Genomic DNA, 27,854 nt, shown 5'->3' with positions numbered 1-27,854 from the left:
ACATGGAAGCTGAAATAGAATAGAATAATTCTACAATGTAACAGAAGGCAGGATCTGAATAAAGGGCTGGAAGTTATAGAACACATTTTCGTTTAATACATAAGAAAACTTCCTGAGAGATAGAAGCTGTAATTGTCTATCACAGGAATGAGATTCCTAAAAAGCTACCGAGTTCCTATCACAGACATGATGCAGATGTACGGCCATCTGGCAGGAGTATTATAAAAGGAATTCCTACAGGGGGTAGATATTCCCTAAGGTCTTTTAAGACTCTATGATTCTATAATTCTCTGACTTTTTGTGAGTCATCCGGCCTCTTGGGTTTTTGAGCCCTCACAGTCCTAAGCCAGTGGGTTGCCATGATTGTTGCTATTAAGACTTTTATTGTGTAGTGGGAACATAAGAATATTTAGGAAGAAAACATCTATAAAGGTCACCACTTCCCCCCCAAAAAATGGCTTCTCAATTTCAGGTCCCCTGCTTTGGGGAAAAATGTTCTATTACTACTCTTAGATCACAAGTTTAAAATCTAGAAAACCTGCCATATTAGGGCCGGGTGCGGTGGCTCACGCCTGTAATCCCAACACTTTGGGAGGCTGTAGCAGGTGGATCATGAGGTCAGGAGTTCGAAACCAGCCTGGCCAATATGGTGAAATCCCGTCTCTACTAAAAATACAAAAAAATTAGCTGGTGTGCTGGCACGCACCTGTAGTCCCAGCTACTCTGGAGGCTGAGGCAGTAGAATCGCTTAGAACCCAGGAGGCAGAGGTTGCAGTGAGCCGAGATCGTGCCACTGATTCCGGAGGTTGCAGTGAGCTGAGATCGTGACACTGACTCCAGCTCAGGCAACAGAGCGAGACTCTGTCTCAAAAAAAAAAAAAAAAAAAAAGAAAGAAAGAAAGAAAGAAAATCTGCCATATTATAATTTTCTCCAGCACTAAATTTCTGCCTGATTAAAATGCTGGCTTAGTTTTATTTCAGTTCCTTTGCCATGAGTCCCCAAGGGCATGGACTGAGCTGGGGAGTAAAACCTCATTCTCTAGTGGCTTTCATCTTGTCCCTTGTCTGGAGTCTTTCCTTACCTGGAAACACTATTTACAAACTGCATTCAGTTCTGCCCGTTTCTTTGCTAGATATTTGGATTGGGACCCTGGTCTTCCTTCCTCTAACTGCTGATCTAGAGGTCACCTCTCCCTATGTTGTCGTCTATGAATATAAGGACTTCTACGTTTTTCTTTTTCTTTTTCTTTTTTTTCAGGAATTTGACTGCTAGCAATGATAAGTGAATAGGAGGGTAATCTTTCCCCTGCGTTCTTGACCCCATCCTTTCCTGTTTTCTTCCTGATATTATGTCACCAGCTACCCAAACCTTCCATCTCTTTAGCTTCAGCATCTTATCTTGGACTTCCTTCCCCTCTTTGATGCAAAATGTGTTCAAGTCTTCTCGAGTCTGTCTCGCTCTCTCTCTCTGTCTTCTGGGTTCCCTTCAAATTATCTCCTAATTTCTCTCCTCTGCTCTGATAACCTACTGAAAGAATGGCCTTTCCTCATTGCCTCCCATATTTTCCACCTGCAATACACTTCAGGATGATTGCTGGTCCCACCACTCCTGTAAAAGTATTTCTGCTAAGACCACCACTGACCTCCTAGCTGTCTACTCCAGTTTTCAGAACTTACTTCCCTCGGTCTGTTAGTAGTAGTTAAATCCATGGAATGCCTATTCCTCCTTCACTTTGAGGCCATTTAACCCTCTAAATCTCATTGTCATCTTAGTAGTCACTTTATCTGTACTTGACTATATAAACATCTATAAGTAACGCATTCAGAAAACAGGTTTTGAGCATGTACTCCAGACCAGGCACCGCACTGGGGCTGGGGAGAATTGGTGAGCAACGCCGGCCAGCCCTGGGGCATGGTGGAGTAGATGGAGTGAGGGATCGCTCCCATGGGGATGCAGTTGCAGGGTGTGATAAGGGCCATGCAAGAATGCCAGGAGAATGTTTAAGAGCAACCTTATCCAGTTTGGGGATCTCAGAAGCCTTCCCTGAGAAAGCTGCTCAGCTGCATATTGAAGGAGGAGTGGATTTTAACTAGGAGAAGGGGGAGGAAGAACACCCCAGGTAGAAGGAACAGCATGTGCTTTAGAAGGCGACCTGTCATAGGGAAGAGGGCAAGGGCTCAGCTTTGGATGCTGTCTTTGCCACTTATTAATAGTGCAATGGTAAAAAGAGAAAATCATGCGATGCCTTTGGGCCAGTGTTCTGGGGCCTTTTAGGCAATTATCTCTGCAGTTGCTTATAGAAAACAGGCCTCACATTCCAGCTTTCGGGTGCTCATCTGAGGGTGTTGTCATTCTAGCAGAGGGTGTGGGGAAGCTGGCGTGGAGGGGCAGGCCTATTGTGTTAATGATTTGGCTTTGGGGAATGTCTGGTCATGGAGTCCTTTTTGTGGGATTTGAGGATGGTGGCCTGCCAGCCCCACTGATGGGTGGGGGTGGGCCTCTCGGGACGAGTAGCACCCTGTTTAGATCCAGTGGACTGAGCTATCCCTGGGCAGCCAAGGCTGCAAAGGGCGTTGAGTGTGAAAAGACCCTTTCTTGTGCAGTGATGGGATGTGAATGCTGGTTTATTGTGGAGCCAAAAGGCACAGCAGATGCTTGATGCAAGGCCCCCGGCATCTGAAAAGTTCACCACTGTACCGCATCCTCTGGGGGCAGCCGCCTCTGCTGCCCTTTGATTAATGCACGTAGTGGAGGATTTGTGCCTTCGCCTGTTTCTGGGACTTGGCAGCCATCCACTGCCTAATGCGAAAAAGGCTTATGGAAGGATCGGCCCCTTTGAAGCAGGGGGCTGGTGGTGGCTGCTGCGTGTGGCTGGGGTGTGGCCTCCAGATGCTAGATGCCTTCACTTTCATAAATTTTCCTCACTGCCACTTGTGACTCCACACTCCCAATTACTGCCCTCTCAGGAGGTGGCCGTGGCCGACACAGGCAAACCCAGGCTGGTATTGTTCTGCTGCCGAGGGAAGACTAGAGACACTGCTAGGGCTGGCGTCCCGGGGGATGGCACCCTCGATCGATAGGAAAGAAAGAACAAAGTTCAATTCCTGCACATCCTTCAAACTCTGAACTTCAGTGGGGGCGAAGATGGGGGGCTGCAATTTGTGTTTTGCTTAGTCCTCTAACCATTTCCATTTCTGTGCATGGATGAATTTTGCTCTTCTCTTTAGGGACTCATTGGGGAAGGGGAGAATACAGATTTTCATTTATCTTCCATGAGAACCCTAAGGGAGAGAAATTAGGCAGGGAAAGGAGGATATAGAAAGGGGTAATAATGTGCCCAAGATAACACAATTGAAGTTCAACCTTGGTGTGGTGATCCCTTACCTTGCTGCCTCTTCCAATAGATTATGCTGTGGGATACATTTGTAGGCATGTTTTCTTCTCCTCTAGGGCCCAGACATGAGAAGCAACATTTAAGACGGCATTTGCTCTCAAGTGCCAGTCCTGTACTTACTGAAGCCCGAGAGCCAGTGCCCCCTTAATACGTTGCCCTCAAGAGTCCTCCTTGCGTGTTGCCTGGCCCAGTTCTGCCCTGCTCTCCCCGCCACACCCCAAAGGACCCAGGATCGAAACCAGGTTCTTCTTTCTGTCTGCATTTCCCACAATGCCCAGTCAGCAGTTTGCACGCAGTCGACATTCCCTTGGTGTTTGTTGAGGGGACTAGAACAATTTCAAAGATGGTGTGTATCTATGTTGGAAGTAAAATTATGATGAGAAGAGCTCACCAAAAAGAAGACAGTGAGTTTCTTTGGGGTAAAGATCCCTCTCTCATTTTTGGGCAGGGGGCTTTTAAAATACATATACTACCTAGTTTTGGGGCTAGCTGAACTCTGGACAAATTCATATCTTGACAGAGTCATAGAACATTAGTAGTGTGGGGACCCCATCATTTTACAAACTAAGAGTAAGGCTTACCCCAAAACATGGCTGAATATTGGCAACACGCTGATACCTTTGGCCCCTGATGGTATTACCACCTCAGACTTGGTAGATGTGAAATGTGTATATTGAAATGTGTATATTGTTGTCTGACATAGAGCTCCTAAAACTTTGTAGGCAAGAGCACTAGGGAAATCTTTTTTTTTTTTTTTTTTAATTTTAATCTGGTCTCTGACCCCAGTTCCTGATACAGAGCTCCTAAGACCTTTGCAATTAATTTCCTGAATGGTAGGAGTGACAGATGCAGAGCTCCTAAAGCCCTTGTAATTTACTTGGTGATAGCAGCATCTTTTGTTCTAATGAGACTACCCCTGGGGGGCTCCTGGACAGCCTTAGGATGGAGAGGGGCTGCATTACTAGAGGAACCAACCGTGTAATTAGAGGGTTGGACTTTCAGCCTCTCCCCCTAGCCTCTGAAGAGGGCAGAGGGGTTGAAAGTTGAGTTAATCACCAATGACTGGTGATGTAATTAATCAGGTCTATGTAATGGCACCTCCACAAAACCCCAAAAGGTCAGGGTTTGGGGGAGCTTCTGGATAGCTAAACACACAGGGGTTCCAGAAGGTGATATGCCTGGAGAGGGCACAGAAGTTCTGCGTCCCTTCCCACACCCTCGCCCTGTGCATCTCTCCCATCTGGCTGTGCATCCGTATCCTTGGTAACAGTCTTTATAATCAACTGGGTAACTTAAGTGTTTCCCTGACTCCTGTGAGTCATTCCGGCAAATTAACCGGATCCAAGAAGGGGTTTGTGGAAACTTTGATTTATAAACACGTTGGTCAGAAGCACAGGCCACAACCTGGGACCTCAACTGATACCTAAAGTAGGGAGCAGTGCTGTGGAACTGAGACCTTTGCCTGTGGGATCTGACGCTAACTCCAGTAGGTAGTGTCAGAACTGAGTTAAATTTCAGGACATTCAGTTGGTGTCCACTGGAGAGCTAGTGGTTAGTGGGGGAAAAGTCCCTACACGTTTTGGTGACCAAAGCGTTCTGTGTTGAATGAGTGTGTGGAAGCAGGAAGAACAGTTTAGCTTTTCCTTTAGTGGTAGAGAATGTTTCTCTTCTGCTTAGGTGAAGGGTTCCGACTCTCTTGTACTTGAAGTTCTTTTTAGAGACAAAAGATATGTGAAGCTTGATGTACATAGGTAAAATGAGATTTCACGAAAAAGATAAAAAAGGTGGACGGAGCAGAGACTTCTTCCTGGTGGTGTCCCACCTCGCCCTGCCCTCTCCAGGAACCTACCTCAGACGCACTCACCCTTCTTGGCAGGCATCAGGGGTAGGTGCTTAGGATTACATAGGGGTTTAGTTCACCAGCCTTACAATTGTTTTACAGTAAGCATGACAGTGATGAATTGAGCACAAGTTTAAGATAAAAGTGATTGATTTTCTGCCAAGCACCATTTTTATGTTCTTTTTTATCAGCCAGCCTCCAAAAAGGTGAGTTGTTTGATTTAGAAGCAAATGCTGGAGTAAAAATTACGGTTACTTCATGCTCTAACTCTTGGCCACTAGAGGGGGGTCATGACCAAGCTTCCCTCTCCCTGTCCAGCTCCTGAGACCATCTTGCAAGATTTGCCGGGCTCTGCTAGAATGGGGCCCAAATTGAAATGAGGAGTTATTTCTAGAAGAGTGACAACTCAGCAAATGTCTGTTAATCATGGTCAGTTTTTCCCTCCGTGAAGCCAGTGTTTCCTACTTGAGCAAAGATAACTTAACTTCCCAACAGGAGTATTTCTAAAGTTACTGGTATATAGTCTTTGGCTTTGGGCTCCTTAAAAGCTGTGGCCCCTGGGTATAGAGAAAATAGCAAAATGGTGCGCATCCCTTCCCTATTATTAGATGGGCGAGAATTTAACTGTGGATTATACTCTTCACATGTGGTCTGATATATGGCCTTATCAAGGGAGAAAATATTTTAGATTCCAGACATGTTTGGTCACTGCTAAAAGCGTACCTCTACTAAAAACGAGTATGCGGAGCTTCTTCTAAAGCTGGCATCCATGGAAAATCCTAAGAATTGCTACTCTCTTAAAGGAGGTCTCTGTGTCCACAGATGCCTACATTATTTCACAAAAACAATCCATAGCTTCAGAAGAGGGTCAGAGGTGAATGATCATTTCTGGAGCTCCTGTGTGCTGCTGTGTGTGTAATGCCATTCACCTCCTGGGGAAAGTTAGGAGGATTTAAAAATAAATATTTTTAGTAATTGGAGAGCATCTAAATTAGGTAAAAAGTGTTGGAATGTATAACTAGGCAATGTATATAGGGTAGGGACAGTGGGCAGGCAATCAAGTAAGAGATTCACTGTGAATCATGAACAAAAACGGTTTGGTAGGTTTTTCTCCTGTTAATTTGGTTGTTGGATTTTTGTTCTTGACAAGCCAGGAAGCAAGCAGTTGACAGGGAGGGAGGGACACAGAAGGCAGGAAGATGAAAATACAAGGCTGAGCAGGGGAGCGCAGGAAGGTAACTGAAGAGTCCTTATGAGCAGGGACACATTGACTGATTCTGTGTGGCTCTGGATGTCAAACCTGAGAGTTAACTGGAGATTATGAGGATTTGGATCCCTAGAAGAAAGAAATGTTATAACCAGCAGATCTGCCGAGCTACCCTGCAAGGAAACCAGCCCCCTGTCCCACGAGGTCTCAGGAAGAGGCTGTGTGATTCTCTGTCAGGGACTTTTTTTGCTTTGTATTGTTTTTGATATTGGGAGGTTGACCCCGTGACTGTCAAATCTAAGATCTGCTGATTTGGAAATTCTGTGCCTCTACTCAGGCACCTCCCTTAGCCTGGAATTTCCCTTTTCTTATTCATAATAGTTGTTATGTCATTTGGAGTTTGATTTTTAGTATCTGCACAATCCTGTTTTCTTGGAGGAGCCCATCTCTCTTAGTCTCTGTACCTTGTTTAGTGCCTGGAACAAACAGAGCTCCATGAATGCCTTCTTTTCACCGAGGAGTGGGCTAACAATTTAACTTGAGTGTAGGGGGATGAGAGGAGAATTTGGAAAAGCTGAATTTGGGAAAGCTGAAAGAGAACTTGGGATAACTTTTGTATCTACAACCAGAGAAACAGGCTGGACTCCCGTTCCAGGTATCCTCCTGCCCTGTCTCCCCAGATCAAGGTTACAAAATCCAGAAGCTAATGAAAATGCCTGGACTTGCTGCTCTGTCCTGGCAACCCCAAGCAGCCATAGAACCTGGAATATTCTCAGCAATATTTAAGCCAGCGTGGACAGTCGCCACAGGGACGCCAAACTGGGGCTGGCCCAGGAACGCTGTGGACAGAGCAGCAGGAACTCCCTGCTGGCTGGCTCAGCAGGCTAGACCTGCCCTTTCATTGACAGCTCAATAAAACAGCCTCACAGTTCCCAGGATTGAACCTTCTGGCCGTGTTTTTCATGTGACAATGGTGTTTTTTGTACCCCTTCGATGGATGGATAGGAATGAGTGTGTGAACGTGCCTGTATAGGGCTGAGGAAAAGAGCATGATATTGGATGACATTGTTTTCATAGGCGTAATGTGACATGAATGTGCCTTCCTACCTTGGCTACTACCTTTAGTTATTTCCATGCAACTCAGATTAGAGAAATTAGGGCAGGACTTCAAGGATTAAAATGTGAGTTTTTTAATAGACTTGTGGTAGCTAACCGCACTTCTGCTCACTCAGCTGGGACTCTGTCTTCCTTACCTTCTCCCTCCCCTGTTTTCCATTGATGCCCAGGCACCAATAAGCCTAAGATGCCTTCACTCACTTCTATCGCCTTCCTAGATATGTGGAACGAGGAAAGCCATATGACCAAATGGTGGTTTTCTTGTTATCTTCCTTGCACTGTTGAGTTCTGCCTCGATCCTGCCATTGCTCCCAGGAAAGCTGACCTTCAGACTGACAAACATAGTCCAGCTGAAGACCCTTTGTGGTGGCAGAGAAGACAGCCAGAATGCTGGATGTCTGGCTCCGAGATGGAGCTGGCCCTGCCACTCCTGGCTTGCCCTTCTGTTCTCCAAGAACCAGTGTGGAGAGTTCCCAATGGGTAATACATCTGCCGTTCAAAACTGTGCCTGGGAAGCAGAGACACTTGCCTTTGTCTGACAGGCACAGCCCTTGTGCCAGAGAAAGCAGAGGGGAAACCACTCGGATATGCTGTTGCTAGGAAGCATAGATGTGTTTGATGTTTTGATTTTAGCAGTATTGGAGGTTTGCCTTTTTAATAATGTGAAAAACTATAGGTTTTTCTTATATCAAATATGTGCTTTATTGAAAATGTGTGGTTAAAGCAGAATTCTCTCATCAAATCCTTTTTTCCACCAGTCATTAAATTAAAAAAAAAAAAATTCCCCTGGAGACGAGAGAGGAGTGCAAGAAGTTCAAAATGAAAATGACAGCGGAAAGGTTCTTGCAGAAGCAGCTTAGTTCAGAGGTTGTTATGGCCAACAGCCCCCGTGGCCTTGGCCGTATTAAGCAGTGGCCACAGAGTGGGAGTAAGGATGGAATTCATGCCTTTCAGATATCAGTGTCCAGCTGTTCAATCCTGCGGAAGCTGGGAAAAGGTCATGAGGTTACTCTCATTCACTCTTTGAACAATTCACTGAATATTTACTGAGCTGTGTGTTCACGGCGCTGTGCTGGGGGGCTAGATAAGCCAGACGCAGTCCTTGTCCCCCAACAAGGAAAAAGGTGATATTTCAAAGGGTCTGTGCAATAAGAAAGGTATGAAGGACATGGGACCCTATAGGGAGTGGCTAACTTTTTGGGGGCCACTTAGCAAGCACCACTGAGGAATTTGAATTAGGACTTAAAGGATAGACATTAGATTTTTCTGGTGGAAAAGACATGGAAGTACCTTCAAGGCAGGAATAGCCAGGTGGATGGAAGGCCAAGGGTTGATGGGACATTCTATGACTTGGTAAAAGAAAGAGTAGGGAAGAAAGAAATGGAGTTAGAAAAGTAGGCTAGGATGCTAGGAACCTTGAATTTGATGCCAAGAAGTTTGAAATATTTTGGAGGTGCCCAATCAGAGGTGAGCTTGATTCTAATCTCAGTACACCTATAAATCCCTCTAGGAGGACAGAAATGGATTCCCTGGTGCTAATGGAGCTGCACTCTTGGCAGCACCATCTAATAGCACTTGCTTCAGTGACGGAAGTGTCCTCAATCCACTCTGTCCAGTGTGGGGGCCACCGGCACCTGCTGGCATTGAACATTTGAAATGTGGCTAATGGGAATGACAAACCGAACTTGTAATTTTATTTAATGGAAATTAACTTAAATTCCAATTTAAATAGCCACATGTGTCTAATGGTTTCTGGTGTGGAGTGTCCAGGAGGCAGTAGCTGTAGTGTGATGCGGGAAAATAGTTCTGAAGGCTTCTCTGCAGATGAGTTGTGATTAATTGGATTTCAAGGAGGGAACTGACCACAGGTCAGTTCTGATCCCACTACTGTGCTGAGTGCTATGAGGAACAGGGTTACAACATGCCTTCAAGGAGTCATTGAAGCATGACACACAAACATCAAACATTGAGAGAAGGGAGGTAGTGGATGTGTGACAAAGTTCTGCCCAGCCTGGTGCCAGCTCCCTGGGCCCCTGCATCAGCTCTGGGCCTCCTCTTGCCCTATTGTGGCACCGAGCAGATGTGTTAACCACACAGAACAAGAGTCTTGCCTGTACCTCTTGGCTGCCAGGCAAGATGCCAGGAGTGGGGTAGATGAATCAGGAAACGATTTCTAGATACATGAATTTGAAGCTCCTGTGACAGACAGTATGCTTTAAGGGGATTGCATAGGCCTGAGTCCTTTGTTATTTTGCCAATTCCGTTACAATAGAAACTCGGTCGGCAGGCACTGTTCACCTGCAGAGCTTTTCTGGAAAAGCTCAGAGTAATGCAACCTGTGTTTTCCCACTGCAGCAGTGGGCGGCTGTGTTTCCTGACCAACTCACCATCAAACAGAACATAAATGTGACAGAACAACGTCATGAGAGCAGAGATACCAAAGCCATAAATCTCAGTCACTCCCAGAAGTGATAAAATTCTATTTATTCTATAAAATGAATATAAATGTAGACCATGGGTACATACTGATTAAGGAAAGGACAACAGTCTTCCGTAAACACAGAAAACTCAACTTCACTGTGTCATAAATTAGATTTTCCTCACACTGAATTATGAAGTGTGATAGACATGAATTGAATAGTTGAATAACAATAGTTTTGTCCCTCCCTAAAATTTGAAGTGCGTTTGAAGATGCTTTTATTTTTTCCCTTAATAAATTCCTTTGTAACCAGCGGAAGCATGCAAAATTATTCCATTATCTATTCCACCACAACATCAATAGACCAATGAAACGCAGGTGTGAAGACAACACAAAGTGAATCCAGCCGAAGTCTGCATCGAGAGGCTGCCAAAGCCCAGATTGGGAAGATTTTAGCTGGAGGAATGTTGAATAACTAAGACCTACAAATAGACACCCTCCTTTTCTCCCATTCTTTATTTTCCCACTATCATTCTGAAAATCTGATTTAAATACTAATATCTTTCATGATATTCTTTTGTGTAGTTTTAAAAGTAAATTGTGATGTTTACCTTTTTGGAAAAGTGATATGTATTCACAGCGCCTGCCTGACTCTTTGGGTTTCTATTGTAACGGACCTGGCCAAATAACAAAGGAATCAGGCCTAGGTAGAAAACACAGGTAAGAAAATTAAGGAGAACCACAATCCACCACGCTGAGCTGTCCTTTGGATTTGGTCATATCTGTTTTCAGTTATTCTTATTTTCATTGTGTGATTACATGATGTTGAAACACAGTTTTGTTATCCTTCTCTTTTTTTTTTTTTTTAGTTAATCCTTCCCAAACATTTCCTCATATTTAAAAAATATATTTCCAAAACATCATTGTAATGGCTGTAGGGTATTTCATCATAGAAGTCACCTGAATTTATTTAGCTGGGCCCTTATTATGGACAATTTAGGTTATTTCCCTTTTCTTTTTCAATTTAAATAGCATTGTGATGAAAATGCCTAGGTTTGAAGCCTATATTCACGGGCATTACTATTTCCTTAGGTGTAAAATTTTCATCAGAGAGTAAGAACCTTTGTCTGGGCTGTGTATAAATATTATTCAATTTCTCTCTAGAAAGACCTAATGTAGTTATTGTGAACATGGGTTCTGAGATCAGAAAAAAACAAGGTGTCATCCTAGGTTTGCAGCTCTGGATCTATGATCAACCCTGTGACATTGAGTAAGTTACTTAACTTCTTCAAGCTTCAGCTTCCCTATCTATTAAATGGAGCAGTGAAATCTTTGCCTCATATCCCGTTGCCAAGTGGAGTGGAGGAGACAGTCCCTGAAAAACACTCTGTGTAAGAGCTGGCAGTTTCACACCACTGCCAGTGGGGCAGGGGGATGGCTGCTTCTCCATTCTCTCACCAACTCTAGTCATTGTTTTATGTAAAAATCATCAACTTCATAAGTGAAAAACAACATTTTTGAATTTTAGCTTCCGAGACAAAACACATATTTCAAGCCTTTAAAAATACCTAAAACATTTTCAAGTAAAGGTCTGGCTTGGACAAACATTTTTGTCTCATATATTGTTCCCCATGAGTGGCTGATCATATAAAAGCTCAGATCTTCCTTAGTTTTACAGTGAAGGCACATCATTGATTGTGTCTGTGGAGACAGAAGGGCCTGTCTGTGGGTGAGGTGGAGTATATGTACACAGTGGTTATTAAATGTGTGCTTAAAACATTTTCTCTTAACAGTCTCAATGAATTGGATTTAGCTGTCGATAATTTATCTTCAATTGTGTAAATAGCTTCATAAGACAACTAGAAATCAAGAAAAAAAAAAAAGGAAAATATTCACTAACAATCCCCTTACCCAAACAAATTACATTTTATTGGTTTATTGTCCATGGAATTTTACAGAATTACAGTAGACATTCATGCAAATCCGAGGACATATTTCCTCACACTGAGACCAGCCTTTTCCCATGTATGTGCCATCATTTTACCAGGCCCATGAGATGCCGTTCCATCCAGGTCTTGGCAGTGGGAGCCGTGTATACAGAAAGAGACCTACCCCCATGGGCCAGGAGAGAGGGTGAGGAACAAATTCTTCTGGGAAAGTGAAGTGGGAATGGGATTAGAGGTTAGAACGTGGGGCAGCCAAAAATGTTACTGTGAAGTCTGAGCATAAATACGATGGGTGTGGGTTATTCTGAAATGAAAATTGAAACAACAAAGGGAAACGGCATTGAGGGGAATTCATATGCTGACATTTAGACACCATTTTAGGGACAAGCTTTATTTGGCTTCTCTTTGGAATTCCAGAGGCTCTCCCCAGTGTAGAGACAGTACTGTGTGTTTAATGCCTGAATGCATTTGCCAAAGATTTCTATAATAAAAGTGGGGAGAAGTATTAAGAAATACAACCTTGAGCCGGGCACAGTGGGTCATGCTTGTAATCCTAGCACTTTGGGAGGCCGAGGCGGGTGGATCATCTGAGGTCAGGAGTTCAAGACCAGCCTGGCCAACATGGTGAGACTCTGTCTATACTAAAAATACAAAAAATTAGCCGGGCGTGGTGGTGGGCACCTGTAATCCCAGCTACTTGGGAGGCTGATGATTATTGCTTGAATCTAAGAGGTGGAGGTTGTAGTGAGCTGTAGTGAGCCGAGATTGCACCATTGCACTCCAGCCTGGGCAACAAGAGCGAAACTCCGTCTCAAAAAAAAAAAAAAAAACAACAACAACCATGACTACTACAAAGAAAAAAGATCACTTTTTCTGTCCTGGTTATCGTGTCTTAGGTATCACTCATCAAATAATCTCTCAGTCTTTGACCTGGAAGGAGGCTGTTTAGCTTTTACATCTGTTCCTCTTTTGTCCCTGTTTGTTCCTATTTCCCAAAACTGTGCCCTTGAGTGTTGGCCTGCAATAACTTTGTGCGTTCACTGTGGGCCTGTCACTCCTTGAATCTGTTTTTTGCTGTTTAATTCCTGTTTAGAGCAGATAGTGTGTCGACCTCCACCCAGAGCTGGCTGACTGCTCTCAACAATCAGTTGTGCACAGGTCCCACAATACGGGAAAATGGCATTATTAACATCCAGTGGCAGTGTCATGATCACTTTTCAAGATCATAAGTGCAGCTTGTACTCTTGGATATTATTTTTTCTGTGTTCAGCCTTGAACAGCTTCTGTGAGGAAGGGAGTTTGCTGAACAAGGTTGTGAAAAATATAAGGATAGTTTAATTTTATTAATTTTGGATTCCTCTTGCATAAATGTTAACTCAAAACTGTGAGGCAGTAAATTTGCTGAAAGAAGAAGATGACAGTTGTTGTGTGGTATAATAAAAAGGACACCACTTTCAAAGCTGGGAGATATAATTTAATTTGCTCTTTTCCACTTAAAAGTGCTGACTTTGGGCCCATGTATTTATTTGTAAAATGACCCCTTCATTTATGGAACAAGCAACTGTATTATGTCTTGTTTACCATCCAGTGACAGGCTGCATGTGAAAGCATTTTGTAAACTGTAATATATACCAACGTAAGGCCATTATTATGTCTTTGTGGTCAAGATGTTTAAAAATTTGTTAGTTTGCATTTCCGCTCAATTCATGTCCTGGTCCATCATTTCCATATTTCAGCTGTAGAGACCTTGGTTTAATCCTTTTCATCTTGCAGTCTAATTAGAGGCCTGAAATATTTGCTTTATTTAGAATTTTTCACTTTACATTCTAAAGACTGAAGATTCAGTGGTCCTTAAAAGACTAAGATTCTAAGATATTACAGAAATGAATTCTAGTTGTCTGTCTTCAGAAAGCCATGGGATTTTGTGTTTTTATCAAGTTAGTTACCATTTTTGGAAACATTGCAGTAAAATTTATTAGCTTTATGTCAGTGCTCGTCACAAGATGGTGATGGTATTCCAGTAGGGTAGCCATTAGGCGCATGGGGCTATTTACATCTAAGTTAATTAAAATTAAAGCAAATTAGAAACTTGGTTCCTCTGTTGTGGCAGCCACATTCCAGGTGCTCAGTAGCCAAATATAGAGTGGCTTTGCACAGTGGTGATGATAGAATATGTCTATCCTTACAGCAAGTTCTTTTGGATAATCTTGCTCTAGAAGAAAGGAAATCTACTATCACATTGTTCAGAGGTATCCAGCACTTAAGTTCCATGCAGAATTTTGCCAATTTAGGTTTTCAATCTAAAATAGACATTTTAATGGGCCAATCAGGTTTCCCCGTCTACGACCCTTTCTGAAGTTATATTTAGGGTGTTTATGTTTGATATTTTTAAATGTTTGTATCTCTCTATTGGGTCCTATAGGTCATGTGTGACAGACATGTGTGAATGTCCAGTCCATAAAAACTGTTACTGCGAGTCATTTTTGGCATATACCCGGGCCTGCCAGAGAGAGGGCATCAAAGTCCACTGGGAGCCTCAGCAGAATTGTGCAGGTAAGAAAGTCCTGGTGGATCTACCCATCAGAAGTTTACTGCAATGCCCAAGATGGCAATGGAGGTGACTTGTGGATGCTGACGTGAATGGCCACGTGTCCCTTTGTCAGAGGAAAATCCCTTCAGTAGGCCAACTGGATTGCTACTTGATAAAATACAGGGACTTCCCACTGGGCAAGGTAGACAGCACTTAAGATAAATGCTTTGTGACAAGCATATTTAAGCAATTTAAAGATTTCCACTGTTGCAAAATCCTCTTGACCTCAAACTATCAGCTGTATAGACTTAGCTCATGGATGGTCATTGCTATGGCTTAGGTTATGTGTGAAGCAAAGGAGATTCGGGACAATTACAGTCATTTAAGGTCTTCAGGATATACAAGATACCTTTTTTTTTTTTTTTAGAGATTGTTATACAAAGCCTAGTAGAAGTTTTTCCCCCTCTGAGAGATTTCTGTAATAGTTGTTGCCTCAGGCAAGTTAATTAGCTTATTTGATATCTGTAAAATGGACTTCTTTATTCATCCAAGAAATATTTGTTACAAAGTGGCAAGGTACTGGGCACCGTGCTGACACTGGGTACTTTCATGGGTGTAAGAGATGAAGCCCCAGCCATTGACGCACTGGCAGCCTAGTGGGAGAAACAAACAAAAACATAACTCTACAATAAAAATAAAATTTGCAAATTACAGTAAGTATGAGGAAGGAGACGAACAGGGCGGAGTGGTAGGAAATCATTGGAGAGGGCTGAGATGGGATGAAGAGGGAGGCTTCTCTACAGATGATATTTTAGCCTTGCCCTGAAGTAGTGAAGGGAGTGAGGGCAAGCATTCTATGCAGAGGAAACATGTTTGATGGCATAAGGTAGGAGAAAAATTATTAGCATGCTCTCAAAGTGGAGAGGAGCCAGTGTGGTTTGAGCCTGGGGTGGGCTAGGGGAAGAGGGGCATAAGAGGAAGGTGGAGTAGGAGCAGGAGCTGAATGACGCAGGACTTGGCAGGGCTTTGAAAGGAGTCTAGCTTTTATTCCAAGAGAAATGGAAACCTCTGATAGCTTTTAAGCAAGCCTCTTTCTGCTTTCCAAAGATGACCCTGGATACTAGATAGAGAATAGATTGGAAGGGGACAAGATTGAAACCAGGATACTAGGCAGGAGGCTATTGTGATAGTCCTGGTGAAAAACTGATGGTGGCTTGGATTAAGATGGTGACAGTGCATGTGGAGAGGAAGGGAGAGAGTCTAGATTTTAGAAATTTGCAATTTTAGAATAATGCCTGCTATCTAGTTACAAACATTAGTGATATATGCATGAAGCATCTCAAACAGTGTCCAACTCATAGAAGATGCTCAGTCAAGGGTAGCTGCTGTTGTTACTTAGATTTGAAGGAGAAATGAACTGAATAGTTGTCACCTAGTTCAAGGATTGGCAAATTTTTGTCTTTGAAGGGCCAGATTTACCTGAAATAAAGAGACTGGGATTTTCAGCCTACTACCCTAGTCTTAATAGCCTTAGCTCACATCTCAGAAAGGAAGGCCACTCATGCCACTGCTAACTCCAGAATGTCTACATTGGTTGAAGATAAGAGTGGTCACCTGGTTAAAAGAAGCATCAAGAAGAATTGTCTTGAAGCTGTGATTGCAGTGTGCAGACATTGCGTTCACTTAGACCCGTGCGTTATAATCTGTCTGGACATTGGAATCACCCTGGGAGCTTAAAAAATGAACCAGGAACCTAAGCCTGTGCCCTATGCACTGATGCCTTTCTTCAACTGACCTCGCATACCTTTTAAAACTCCCCAGGTGATTCTGACCTGCAGCCTGTGTTGAAACCCCTGAGTTAACTCCTGTGTTTACTTGGGTGGCTATTGGGAGGTAGGATGATGGATTTTTGGGAGTTGCTGAAGCTTCCTCAGCTGCCCCTTGGTGCAGTCACTAGTTTGTGTTTTTTGAAAAGCACCAGAGCCCTTTCACCTTCCTGTGACCTCCATTTTGGTTGTGCCCCCTCCTCTGCAAACCCAAGTCCAATCTTTATATCAGAGTTGACCTTCCACAACAAGTGTGCTGCTCTATCAATGCTGCCCTTCTCAGATAAGTATTGATTCGATAAAAATAATTCACTTAAGGTGTGACTGAGGCTGCTAAAAGGTGAGGCAAATGGCTGCCCTCTAACCTAATGCATCAGTGCTGGGTAGAATATGTGAGGGTGAGGTTTTTGAGGAACTGGGTCCTTCCAGCCATCTTGAATACTACTAGCTCCCTTTATTTTGAATCCCTTTTCCCTTTAATCTACCAGAAAATGAATAAAATAAATGGAGTCAAGCTTGATCCAGCCATCCATCCAGGTATAATGCAGGGCTCAGCAGAATTCTATTAATTTGATTAGCTGTGGTAGTGCTGTTGTTGGGATCGTATTAGATACAGGATATATGATCCTTCTCTCCCTGGCCCAGAGCTATACTTAGCACCATTTCAGTGCACACATTGCATTTGAGGACTACACATTTCACGTCAGCATCTTCATTTCAGGGACTGAGTCTCTGGAGCTAAAATTACTTTTCTAATGGAGAAGGAATATGGCTCCTGAAAGAGTCCATTTACCTCTTCTTAGTGGCACCATCTGGGTGAAGTAAAGCTCCATCAAATGAAGTTCAGTGGGAGGGGAACATTTTAGACACACACATTCTCTCTCTCTCACATACACACACACACACATACGCACACACACACATTATGAACTTCCACAGACTGACAGCTGGTACATGAAGAAATAAATTTACACAGATCTGTAGCATCTCTCAGTAGATTCAGTTCAGATTCATGTAGAATATTGAAGACTATAAGAGCCCTCTTTAGTCGTTTTTAGCTCCCAGGTCCTTTGACTCATGACAGCACTTAAGACCACGTAAGACAAAAAAGAGAAATCTTCCAGAGTAAAAAGTTTGGAAGTTGAACATATAAGAAGTCAGTCAGGTGAGAAACTCTGAATGAACCAGTGACATTTTAAAGTCCAACCTGGATTTTAACACTGTCATGACTACAGACACAATATGTGCCCACTACCTATGGCACGAGGGACTAATGGAACTCTAATTTAGCATGGGAATTGCTAAATAAAATTGAATATGTTAAGGGCTATAGTGAAAGTATATAAAAGTTTAATAATAATCATTTATATTGCTATTCACCCATTTTAAGCACGTCCTTTTCCCCAAGGACTATATTAGTATTTTATGTTATATTTTATCTTGATAATACCCATAATACTTTATTTATATGGTAACATTACATTACCCACATTTTACTCATAGAGTCGTTGACACTTAAAATAGTTATTAGCTGAAAGTCTCAGAGCTAGGAAGCGAGGAAGCTGGGAGTTGAACCCCAGTCAACTTACATCGTTGCCCCGTTCTTAATCATTATGAGAACACAGAGACCCATGAGCATTGTGGAAAAAAAGAATGCGTATTTATGTGCTTGTATTAGTGTCAACTAATTCATCCAAATATGTATCTAAATCTTAGTCACCTTAGTGACTTTCCAATTTCTATTTCTTTGTTCCCTATCACTGGTGTTTGTTACTTGGTACCCTCTGACTCTAAATTTGTTGTGATCTTGATCTGCTGTATGTTACATTGTCATCCTCAGCAGAATGTCTGCCACCTGCCTATAACTGATACTAATTGTCACTGCACACTCAGTAATACATTTTATACATGGAAAAGGTGCTGGAAATGTGGGTGTTTATGTCTTTCTGTAGCATAATGGATGGTCTGCTGGGCTATGTGAACAGTTTTCTCCCTCCTTGTCTGGCTCTACAAACCCCAGATGGTTCTAGCTCCTTCCGTGCAGCAACTCTGCCGTAATTATATACACTGAGTTATTTCTTGACTGACTGGATGCCTCCTGTAAAAGTTCAAGAGATAAAGTCAGGTACTGTGACCTTCAGCACCCCGTAGGGGGATGTGGAGATGCTTGAGTTCTGGAAGGCACAGAGCCATGCTGATTGAATGTATTGATAGAGCTGGCACATAATGTTTTTATGTTTCACTTATAGCTGTTTGAATGCCACTTTGAGAATAAATGCACTCTAACCCTAACCACTTTGGCAGATCCCCGTTTTTTTGTTGTTGTTTGTTTGTTTTTGTTGTTGTTTTTTGTTTTGAGACGGAGTTTTACTCTTGTTGCCCAGGCTGGAGTGCAATGGCGTGATCTCGGCTCACCACAACCTCTGCTTCCCAGGTTAAAGTGATTCTCCTGCCTCAGCCTCCCTGGTAGCTGGGATTACAGGTGCCGGCCACCATGCCTGGCTAATTTTGTATTTTTAGTAGAGACGGGGTTTCTCCATGTTGGTCAGGCTGGTCTCGAACTCCAGACCTCAGGCGATCCGCCCGCCTCAGCCTCCCGAAGTGCTGGGATTACAGGCGTGAGCCACCATGCCCAGCCATGTTGTTTTTTAACTATTTATCAAAATAGATCCTTTTAAAATACATACGTGCCAATCAAATCACACCTATGTTTTAAGAAATGATCTTACGCCTTTTACAAGTTTGAAAAAACAACTGAATTTCCAGAGGATAAATTAGGGCTCAAGTCAGTGTTCGTGTTCTAGGATCATCTAAAAGCTGTGCTGAATTGAAGGCAAATCTGATGATGTCACTCCACAGCTTAAAACCCTTTCAAAGCTTCCGTTTGCCGAGGCTGATGGGGTCATTTGTGGTCTCTGACCCTGGCTTACTACTCTGCCTCTGTCTCCTACCACCTGCCCTCCTCAAGGTTCATGTCTCCAACCCACCAAACCAAGGATCCACCCTTCCCTGATTAAGCCACAGTACCTTGCTGTTGCCTGCACCCCTCCCTTTGTTCCTGATGTTCTATGTGTCTGGGAAGCTCTTCTTGTCATTGTCTGTCTGACAAGTTTGCTCACTTGATACTTACACAGGATCCATTCTCTCAAGTCTTCCTTGATCTCTACCCAACTCTCAGTGCTGAGCTGATGTCTTCCTCTCTTACTCTTCCCCTGTACTTTGTTCTCATTGTCTGATATGATACATCTTATATTTTGCTAAGAATCTGTTTACACATCAGCTTTACCTATTTGTTTGTAAGCCCAACCTCCTATAACTGGAGGACAGAGATGATATCTGATCACATTTTATTCCCTGGGCTTAAGAGAATGCCTGACACATAGATACTCAGTGGATGTTTACTGATTTAATTTGAATTGAATGGGAGATGGTAGTTATAGGATGAAGGATAATACGAGAGAGAGAGAGAGATATCTTTTTTTTTCTCTAGTAGTTTTCATTTCCTGCAGTCTACTTTTGACTTGTTGACTGAGGGACATACCAGTCCTTAATAGTAGAAAGGTAAGATGCCTCAGAAGAAGTTGAAAGGTAGAACTAGAAGAGAGAATTGAGACGTCAGAGAGAGGAAATGACATGGGAGAGTTCATAGCTACAGGATAGTCAGGGAAACACAAAGAATGTGGTGGGAAAGAAGAAATGCTGCTGAGAAGTTTTTATACTACAAGGAATCCTTGCAAGACTTAAAGGGGAGCAAAGCCTCTAGAGGGCAAGGTGAGTTGAAAGAGGCATTCTGAAAGCAATGGAGTGGAAAATGAACTCAAAACTGGCCAGATAAAATCCACACTGGGAAAAGGAATGATGGATTGAATGTCATTAATATGAAATCCTCATCCAGGAGACATGCACTGAGCTGCTCCCCCGTGCCTGTCCCTGTGCCAGAACGTTTGGTCACAGAAGATAAGAATCCTGCCCTTAGGAGCCCAGGCCTCAGCGATACACTCTCTTCAACTGCGGGTGCTTGTCACAGTGACCCCCAGAACCTTAAAAATCAATAGCTGCACATGCACCACTGCAGATTCAGAGCAAAAACCTTTAGGGATGGGCTGAGAAATAAATATTTTTTAAAAGCACCTCAGGGACTCATGAATATCTCTGATTAAGAACTATAGCTGTACTGTAATTGGGAGATTAAAGCAAATAAGAAAATAACGATAACGTTAAAAGTACTGTGGGTTGCAGAGGAAAGAAAGCATCTTGGGGGGATATCCAGAAACCTATTTGAAGTGGGGGACATTTGAATTAAGATAAAACTGATTAGACTGGGAAAAGAATCAGAACTGATGGTAATATTTTCAAAGGTCTCTAACTGGAAGTCAGAGATAAAACTGTAGTAATTGAGGAAGAGAGAGATAGAAGAGAAAACAATGTCAGGGGGAGATTCTAGGACATAATGTGAATATTTAATGCCAGGAAGTGGGAAAAGAAACCCAAGAGAGAGAGATGTTCTCCGGGAGTCAGCAGAAGAACGAGGAGAGTTCACTATCATAAGATAAAATGGACACAAAGACCAAATATTTTGCAGAGTGGTCTTGGGAAAATGGGAGTTGCCAAGATGTTAGTGGATATGGACATTAATGAAAACTTTGGAGGGAACTGCTTCGGTCAAGGGGTGGGTGAGGAGATGAGCTGTCAATATTAATGAATTGCAGAAGACTAGGCTAGCATGACCGTAAATTCTTCCACAAAGTCTAGAGGTGAAAGGAAGGAGAAAACAAAGCTGATAGTTTAGGAAATATTTGTTGTTGTTGCTAAATACATAGGGAGAAGATTAATGTGCTACGACGAAGAGTAGGGTAAGTTCTGAAAGCGATGGGGCAGAGAAGAAGACTGGCAAATCCAGGATGGGTGCAAATGAGAAGAGACAGTGAGGGGTAAATTAAGGGTGCTCCTGCAGATGACCTAAATCCAACACTGAAAGAGGATAAGTGCTTTGGGATGGGGAAGTGCTCCAGTAGGGCTTGAGGTAGAAGAGGATGGGAAATAGTAGGACCTAATTCTGCTTTGGAGATAGTTTTCTTCTCAGTTGCTAAAAAGGAATGAGTCTCTGAGTGACTGAAGCATGAATGTAGAGTTTGTTTGCAGGATCAAATCTCAATCTTGGCTGCTCATTAGCATCGCCAGTGTGGGGCAGGGTTGAAGGAAAGGATGAGTGTTTTGTTTTGTTTTCTTAAATTACTGATATCCTGATCCCACCTTGAGGGGTTCTAATGTAATTGATCTGGGCTGACGTCTGGGCATCAGGAAATTCCCCAGGTGATCCTAACTTCCAGTTGTGACCACCATTAGTCTACCAAAGCATAACAATACATGAATACAATTACTGTGTGTAAATATGATATTCAGCTTGGATGTTTCCAAATCATTAAGCAAATGTAATGTATAGGGTATTCTGTTAGTCACTGAGAAGAGAAAAAAAGAGGACTTTGAAGGGATCAGTGAAAAGTCAAAAGATTATCAGAGAAGCCTAAATTGAGAGACTCAAAGGAAGGGTTATGTCAGTCCACTCACTCACTCATCCATGTATCCATCCACTCAACTTCCCAATAGTCCTCTGAGTATCTACTTAATGTTAAACACCATACCCCTGCAGAAGGTAAAGAAACAGAACAGCGTTCCCCTGTAGTAGCCTATATTTGAGTTGGTGTGTGTATGTAGAGAGAGAGAGAGAGAGAGAAAGAGTATAAGAGGATGAAACTGATGACTACAATTTCACGTTGTAAATGCAGTGACGGGATAAGCAGCAGGTGCTCTTCTTATCAGTCAAGGAACATCCATCCCATCCACACAGAAGAGGTGGCAATTCAGTTGAAAATGTTGGGAACTCAGTTCAGAAGAGTGGAAGATGAGGTGAATGGTGGTGACATTCACCAAGCCAGATAATGGCACCAGATCAAGGCACTGGAGTCCACCATGCATGAGGGAGCCCATTGATGTCATCTGTAGAGTTATCTGTGCAAGGGCACAGATCACAGAACAGTGTAAAGAGGGGGTAGAGTACAGATCCTTAGGTGCAAATGGAAAATTCCAATCCCCCCTCTGTTGTGGTTATGTCTATTTCATAACAGCTTTATTTAGCGAGTATTTATTGCTGACTTCCATATCTAATGCTTGCCAAGTGCCAGAAAATGTGTAAGCTAGAGACGTAGTGAGGGACCAGACAAAAACTCCACCCTCAGGAAGCTTACATTGTAGTGTTGGAAGACAGAGTAAATATGAAATGATGTCAGGTAGTAGTATGTGTAAAGAAGAAATAAATGGGGAAAAGAGGTAGTGAATATGAAAATGTTATTTTGAATAGGAAGTTACCTTTGAGAAGGCACCTCAGAAAGCTGAGAGTAAGCTAGGTGTAGGAATCAATAAGGCATAGATTACATGGGATGTTTCAATATCAGTGACTAGTAATTAGCTGCTACTAACTCATCCCTCTGCTGGTTTATCAGACAACAGCCATGTCATTTACCTCTATCCCCAAAGTATCTTGTATAGGGACTTTGTTCAGAGCAGGTGTTTACTAAGAGTCAGTGGTTTAGTTAATAGTTGAAGCAGGGATAAATAAATAATACACCAGTGCTTAATATGTATCTATACAGAAAAATGTTCATTATCGAGCCACGTAGTTTAAAGTTGGTTTTATTTAGATGTGTTGTTTCATACAACTCGGTTTTTGAATAGTAAGAGCTGATGAGAGGTTGCTGATTACTCCCTGGAAAGAATGTGCTCTCTCATTTGTTTTTAACCAGTGCAATGGATATTTGAGACGCCTTCGTAGAATTTATTTTATGGTGCTTATTAGCTTTCTTTTACTTAAATATCATCAAAGATCAATATTTTGTGGCAACTCTAAATGCATAACTTGAGAGACTCAAAGTGAGGCCCGTTTGCTGGCAAACCAGTTCTATCCTTAAATTTTACAATTACACGATTCCTCACCAGGTATTATTCTGCAGATAGCATAAACAATAGAGGCATTGCAGCTGAGAATGTCTTCCATTGTTTTCACTTTTGTTTAAAGCAACTTTAAATGAAGATTGAATTGCTATTGGTGCTCTTGGAGGGTCCCTGCTCTAAATTTCTACTTGTGTCAACATTCCTATTCTTGAGAAATGAGGGGTGGCCCCTTCAACTGCCACTGGATGTGACTCAGATGGAAAAGGCTGTGTGTCACAGAACTTCCAGAATGTTTGCATTAATTTTTTTCTGACAAGTCTAGTCATGAATTTCCAGGATCTCTCAGAATTTTGTCAAAATCACTTTGCCTCTAAGTCAATAAAGATAGTAAATTGGCTGTGACATGGCAACAGCATCGTTTTTATATTGTCTGACCCAGCCAGCCATTGTCCTCCCTGCAGTCACACATCTGACGTTTCTCTATTTGGCTTAACCCAATCTTGCTTCAACGTGCCTTAAATTTACTAATTTAACACACGATCACATTGATTAAAATATGTCACATGTTCCCAATATCCTTGGTAGGTTTTTTCTCTGTGGGTAATTTCATATATTTGAATATTGATGTAGTTGCACAAAATATTCCTATTCATCACAGCTCAATAGCTGAAAGGACTATTTGCAGCAGATGTTTTTTACTATTTAATTATTTGTACAATAACTAAATAACCTTAAGGATTTTCCTATAGCCTTACACGTTTGTAGTTTATCTTATCTAAGAATAAGATAAATTCTTATTCAGATCTACCTGTGTTTGTTTTTATAGATGTAGCTGATTCCCAGAGTGTTTGAGGAATGTTGGGTGTTTATCATTCTCTTGTTAAAATGCAAATCTGAGCCTGAGCTATGGAAAGGTCTATGCAGTGACATGAGCCTGCAGAAATGGCATCTGGCTGAGGGTGAATTAATGGGGCCTTTCTCCATGTCATGGCTTTGTCTCCTCTTTTTCAGCCACTCAGTGTAAGCATGGTGCTGTGTATGATACCTGTGGCCCAGGATGTATCAAGACCTGTGACAACTGGAATGAAATTGGTCCATGCAACAAGCCATGCATTGCCGGGTGCCACTGTCCGGCAAACCTGGTCCTTCATAAGGGAAGGTGCATCAAGCCAGTCCTTTGTCCCCAGCGGTGACCTTTGTTTCGATCCTTAAGACTTTGAAACCTGGTGACTTTGACACTGAAGCGGAAGAGCCAATGAAGGACTGAAATATTTGTGTGCCAGATTCTGTAAACACACACACACAGAGTATATATGTGTATATATATAGATATATTCAAAAACATTTCATCATTTATATAAACTATAGGGGGATTATTATATGTATATTTTTTGCTATAAGACATGTATTGTTTCTAGGATCCTAACCTGTAAGCCATTGAACATGTTGTATAAATACACCTGGTGTTTTTAATTTAATAAGGTGGCATGCAGATACATTGGATAGTGTTAACATCCCATACATTTGTCATTTTTAAGGAAGTTTTCTAAGAACCCTCAATTGCCTGCCTGTATTAATTTTAGTTTTGAGTCAGGATTTGTAATTGAGTGGGAAATGTGTTTCTCTGGAGAAGGGCACATTTATCTAGGGGCATTTCAGGTTTCCAAAGAAAGGAATGTATGCCTGGGAAAGACAGCAGAAGATTGGTGACTGGCCCTAATGGTGCATGAAAAGTGAGGGATAGGCTGTTAGAATGTATTAGGTTGTGGGCTAATATTATTTCCAAAATTGATTGGCTGGTTGCCAAGAAATATATATATTTGTCACTAGGGCATAACCAAAGAATCAAGTGATTTCTTGCCATCCTTGCATAGTCCTCAAGTCGTCTAATCATCTACGTGTATATGATGGATATGACCATTTATATGTCATGTGTTGAGATTAAAGAGTGTCTGGATGACATGTTAATTTTATTGAGCATGAGAAGGTATTTGAAGAAACTGTTGCACAACATATGATGAAATTTTGATTTCTCTGAATCTCAGAGTAATTTAAGACGGGCAAATCCAATGAGTTGATGTAACCCATCTACATTTTGTGGCTATTTCATGTATAAAATGAAAGGCTTTAGTTATTTCTAGAGGAGTCCCATCCAACGCTATTTGGCGACTGTTAATATGTTATAATTGTTAGGCAGTGGAAAAGCCTTTATTGATGAATTGATTTAACCTCAGTCCAAAGAACAGTCTCTATACTTGCTCTCATTTACTGATAAGCTGCTACTAGTTACCATTTGATTGTCTTGACTTTTGTCTTCAGTTGAATTGGTGAAAACATCAACAAAAACAAAACCCACTGTGTCTTAAAATAAAATGTTCTGCATTGTAGTCAATAAAGGGCTTAAGATGTAAAACAATGCATTTTCTCTCTCAAGATGTCCTGTGTTATACTTTATAAATTAGTTGCATCAACTTCAGATTTATCAAATTTTAACAGTTTTATTTAGTTATAATTTTTGTATCTTACAACAGTATATATAAAGACTATTATTAATAGACAAAAGCAAACCCACGTTTTTGACAAGCCAGCATGTTGCCAATGCTTGTCAAAGACATTTATGTTTCTTTTACATTCATGACAGCTAAAGTATTAACTTGGAATTTTTTAAAATTTCGTCTGGAATATCCCTAGTTGTTTAAGTAAACTGAATAAAGTGCAGGGCGTAATAGTGACTGGCTGGGGGCACCGGGCCTTTGATTTTTTTTCACTGCTGTATTTGGATGCTATCTGCAGCCTGAGGTAGTCAGTTCATTGTTTCAGTGCTGCCCTTGGAAAGAAGACTTTGACTTAGGTGCTTTGGGATCTAAGTGTGGTTTGTGACTTTGTCCACATTACTTAAGTGTTTGGGGGCCTCACTTTTGCTTATCTGTAACACAAAGAGGCCATGTAGTATGGTGAACAGTGTTGAGAATCAGGAAAACTAGACCCCTGTCAGTAACAGGCTAGTAGACTTTGGGCAGTAATGGGAGGCACTAAGGGCTTGCAAACACTTTCCTACTTGTAATCTCATTGATTCCCTGCTCTGCCCTGACAGGAGGGGTAGGGAAAATCAGTTGATGTTGGCTGGTGGTTCCTACCTTCTGTAAAGCGAACAGATTTCTTAAGAATCTTTCAGTTCACTGTAGGTTCTCCTCTGTGAAAAAGGGCAGGACAAGGGAAATGATGCAGAAGGGAGAATTGTGGATAGTTATTTACAGTTCGTGATTCAGCCAAGGACTGAGTTACTCTCCCCGTAAGGCTAACCGGCCTCTTTCCCAACACTTAATCATGGCAGCCAGGGTGAGTGAATGATGAAAGCTCTTCTGCATGAGCCAGTTTCATCATTTTGGGTGGGCTGGTTACAAGTTTGTGTGGCATTCCTTTATCTGGGGATTAGCTTAATCTCTGTACATTTTTCTCATTTCTAATTGAAGAAGAAAGGGAGAGCAGAGAGGACCGAAAATTATTTGGGTCTACTAATACAAAGAGGCATCTCTCTGATGGGAGAGGGTGAGGAAATCAGCTGAATGGTTGGCCTGTATATTCTTTTTTAGGCCACAGGCTACAGCTGAGCAATGGCTTAGTCTAATGATGGAGCACAATGAGGATTTACCAAGTGTTTCAATGAGAGCAGTCCTGTTTTATTCACATGGGATGTTTTCAATGCCTTCTTACACTAAGCTCTTGCAGAGTGAGATGACTTGAAATAAAAATGTTCTATGAATATTGAATTTGATGAGAAACAAGTACCCTCGATGAAGAACAAGCATAATTATGATCCTAATTGCCCATAGTTGGTACTCAGTAAAAGTAAGTTCTTTCTTCTCTCCCTCTGTAAATAGGAATATTTGAGGGTCCTGACCTAGAAGTTTTTAGCTGGGAAGAAAAAATATCTCTTTGGCATTGATAAGAGCAACTTTTGTTAAAACTGTGGTACACTAAGAATCACTAACTCTTCAGGTTAGAGGCCTTACTCATCTAACTCTTTGACTGCTTCCTGACCATCAGACCATCCTGTAAGAGGGCATCTTTCGATAAGAACGAGAAAGACCCAGGAGGTTGACTCTTCTCCCAGCTTTCACTGAAACACGGATAAACGATTTCGACTGGAAAACTCTTCCTTCTTTTGAAATAGTTCAGACATACGAAAAGGCATAGAGAATAATGTTGCACACACTCATGAATCCATTACCCTAATTAAGAAACATAACCTGGTAAGTAGTCAATAAATTTTGCTTGAATCAATAAATAAAACCTGATAAATACTAAGTCTCATGGTTGCAACAGCTGTTTCTGGATTTGTTCAGTTTGAGCCTGATTGCCTTTCTCTTCACTTTGCCACTCTTTTGTCATTCACATCCATTTGGATCTGACAAGTAACAAGGACATGAGCTGGAAAGCTCTTGGAGTGGGAGGAGGAGACTGCCTTCAGGGATAGGCGCCAAGATATTTTAATTAGCCATCTCCTCCAAACATAACTCTCAGGAGCAAGCAAAAATAATCTCTGATTCTACATCCTGGAGTACAAGCCTTTGCAAAACTTGAGATTTTAATTCTGAAAAATGACAAGTTTCAAGTGGGCCAGAAG

The 27,854-nt window shown here is 42.0% G+C and overlaps 1 protein-coding gene across 2 annotated transcripts in view; it reads left to right on the top strand.

Annotated features, from left to right (window-relative positions):
* Positions 1-25,645, top strand: part of BMPER (BMP binding endothelial regulator) — a 245,664-nt gene extending 220,019 nt beyond the window's left edge. For both annotated transcript variants that reach the window (XM_007981643.3, XM_007981640.3), the window contains 2 exons: positions 14,346-14,476; positions 24,239-25,645. In XM_007981643.3, the coding sequence (XP_007979834.3) occupies positions 14,346-14,476; positions 24,239-24,420 (313 nt within the window). In that variant the 3' untranslated portion in view covers positions 24,421-25,645. The remainder of the gene's footprint in view (positions 1-14,345; positions 14,477-24,238) is intronic.
* Positions 25,646-27,854: the final 2,209 nt, after the last annotated feature.

Source organism: Chlorocebus sabaeus, chromosome 21 (assembly GCF_047675955.1).
Source record: "Chlorocebus sabaeus isolate Y175 chromosome 21, mChlSab1.0.hap1, whole genome shotgun sequence".
Classification (NCBI taxonomy): Eukaryota; Metazoa; Chordata; class Mammalia; order Primates; family Cercopithecidae; genus Chlorocebus; species Chlorocebus sabaeus.
The sequence above is the reverse complement of the archived record's forward strand: the minus strand, read 5'-3'. Positions and strand labels throughout refer to the sequence as shown.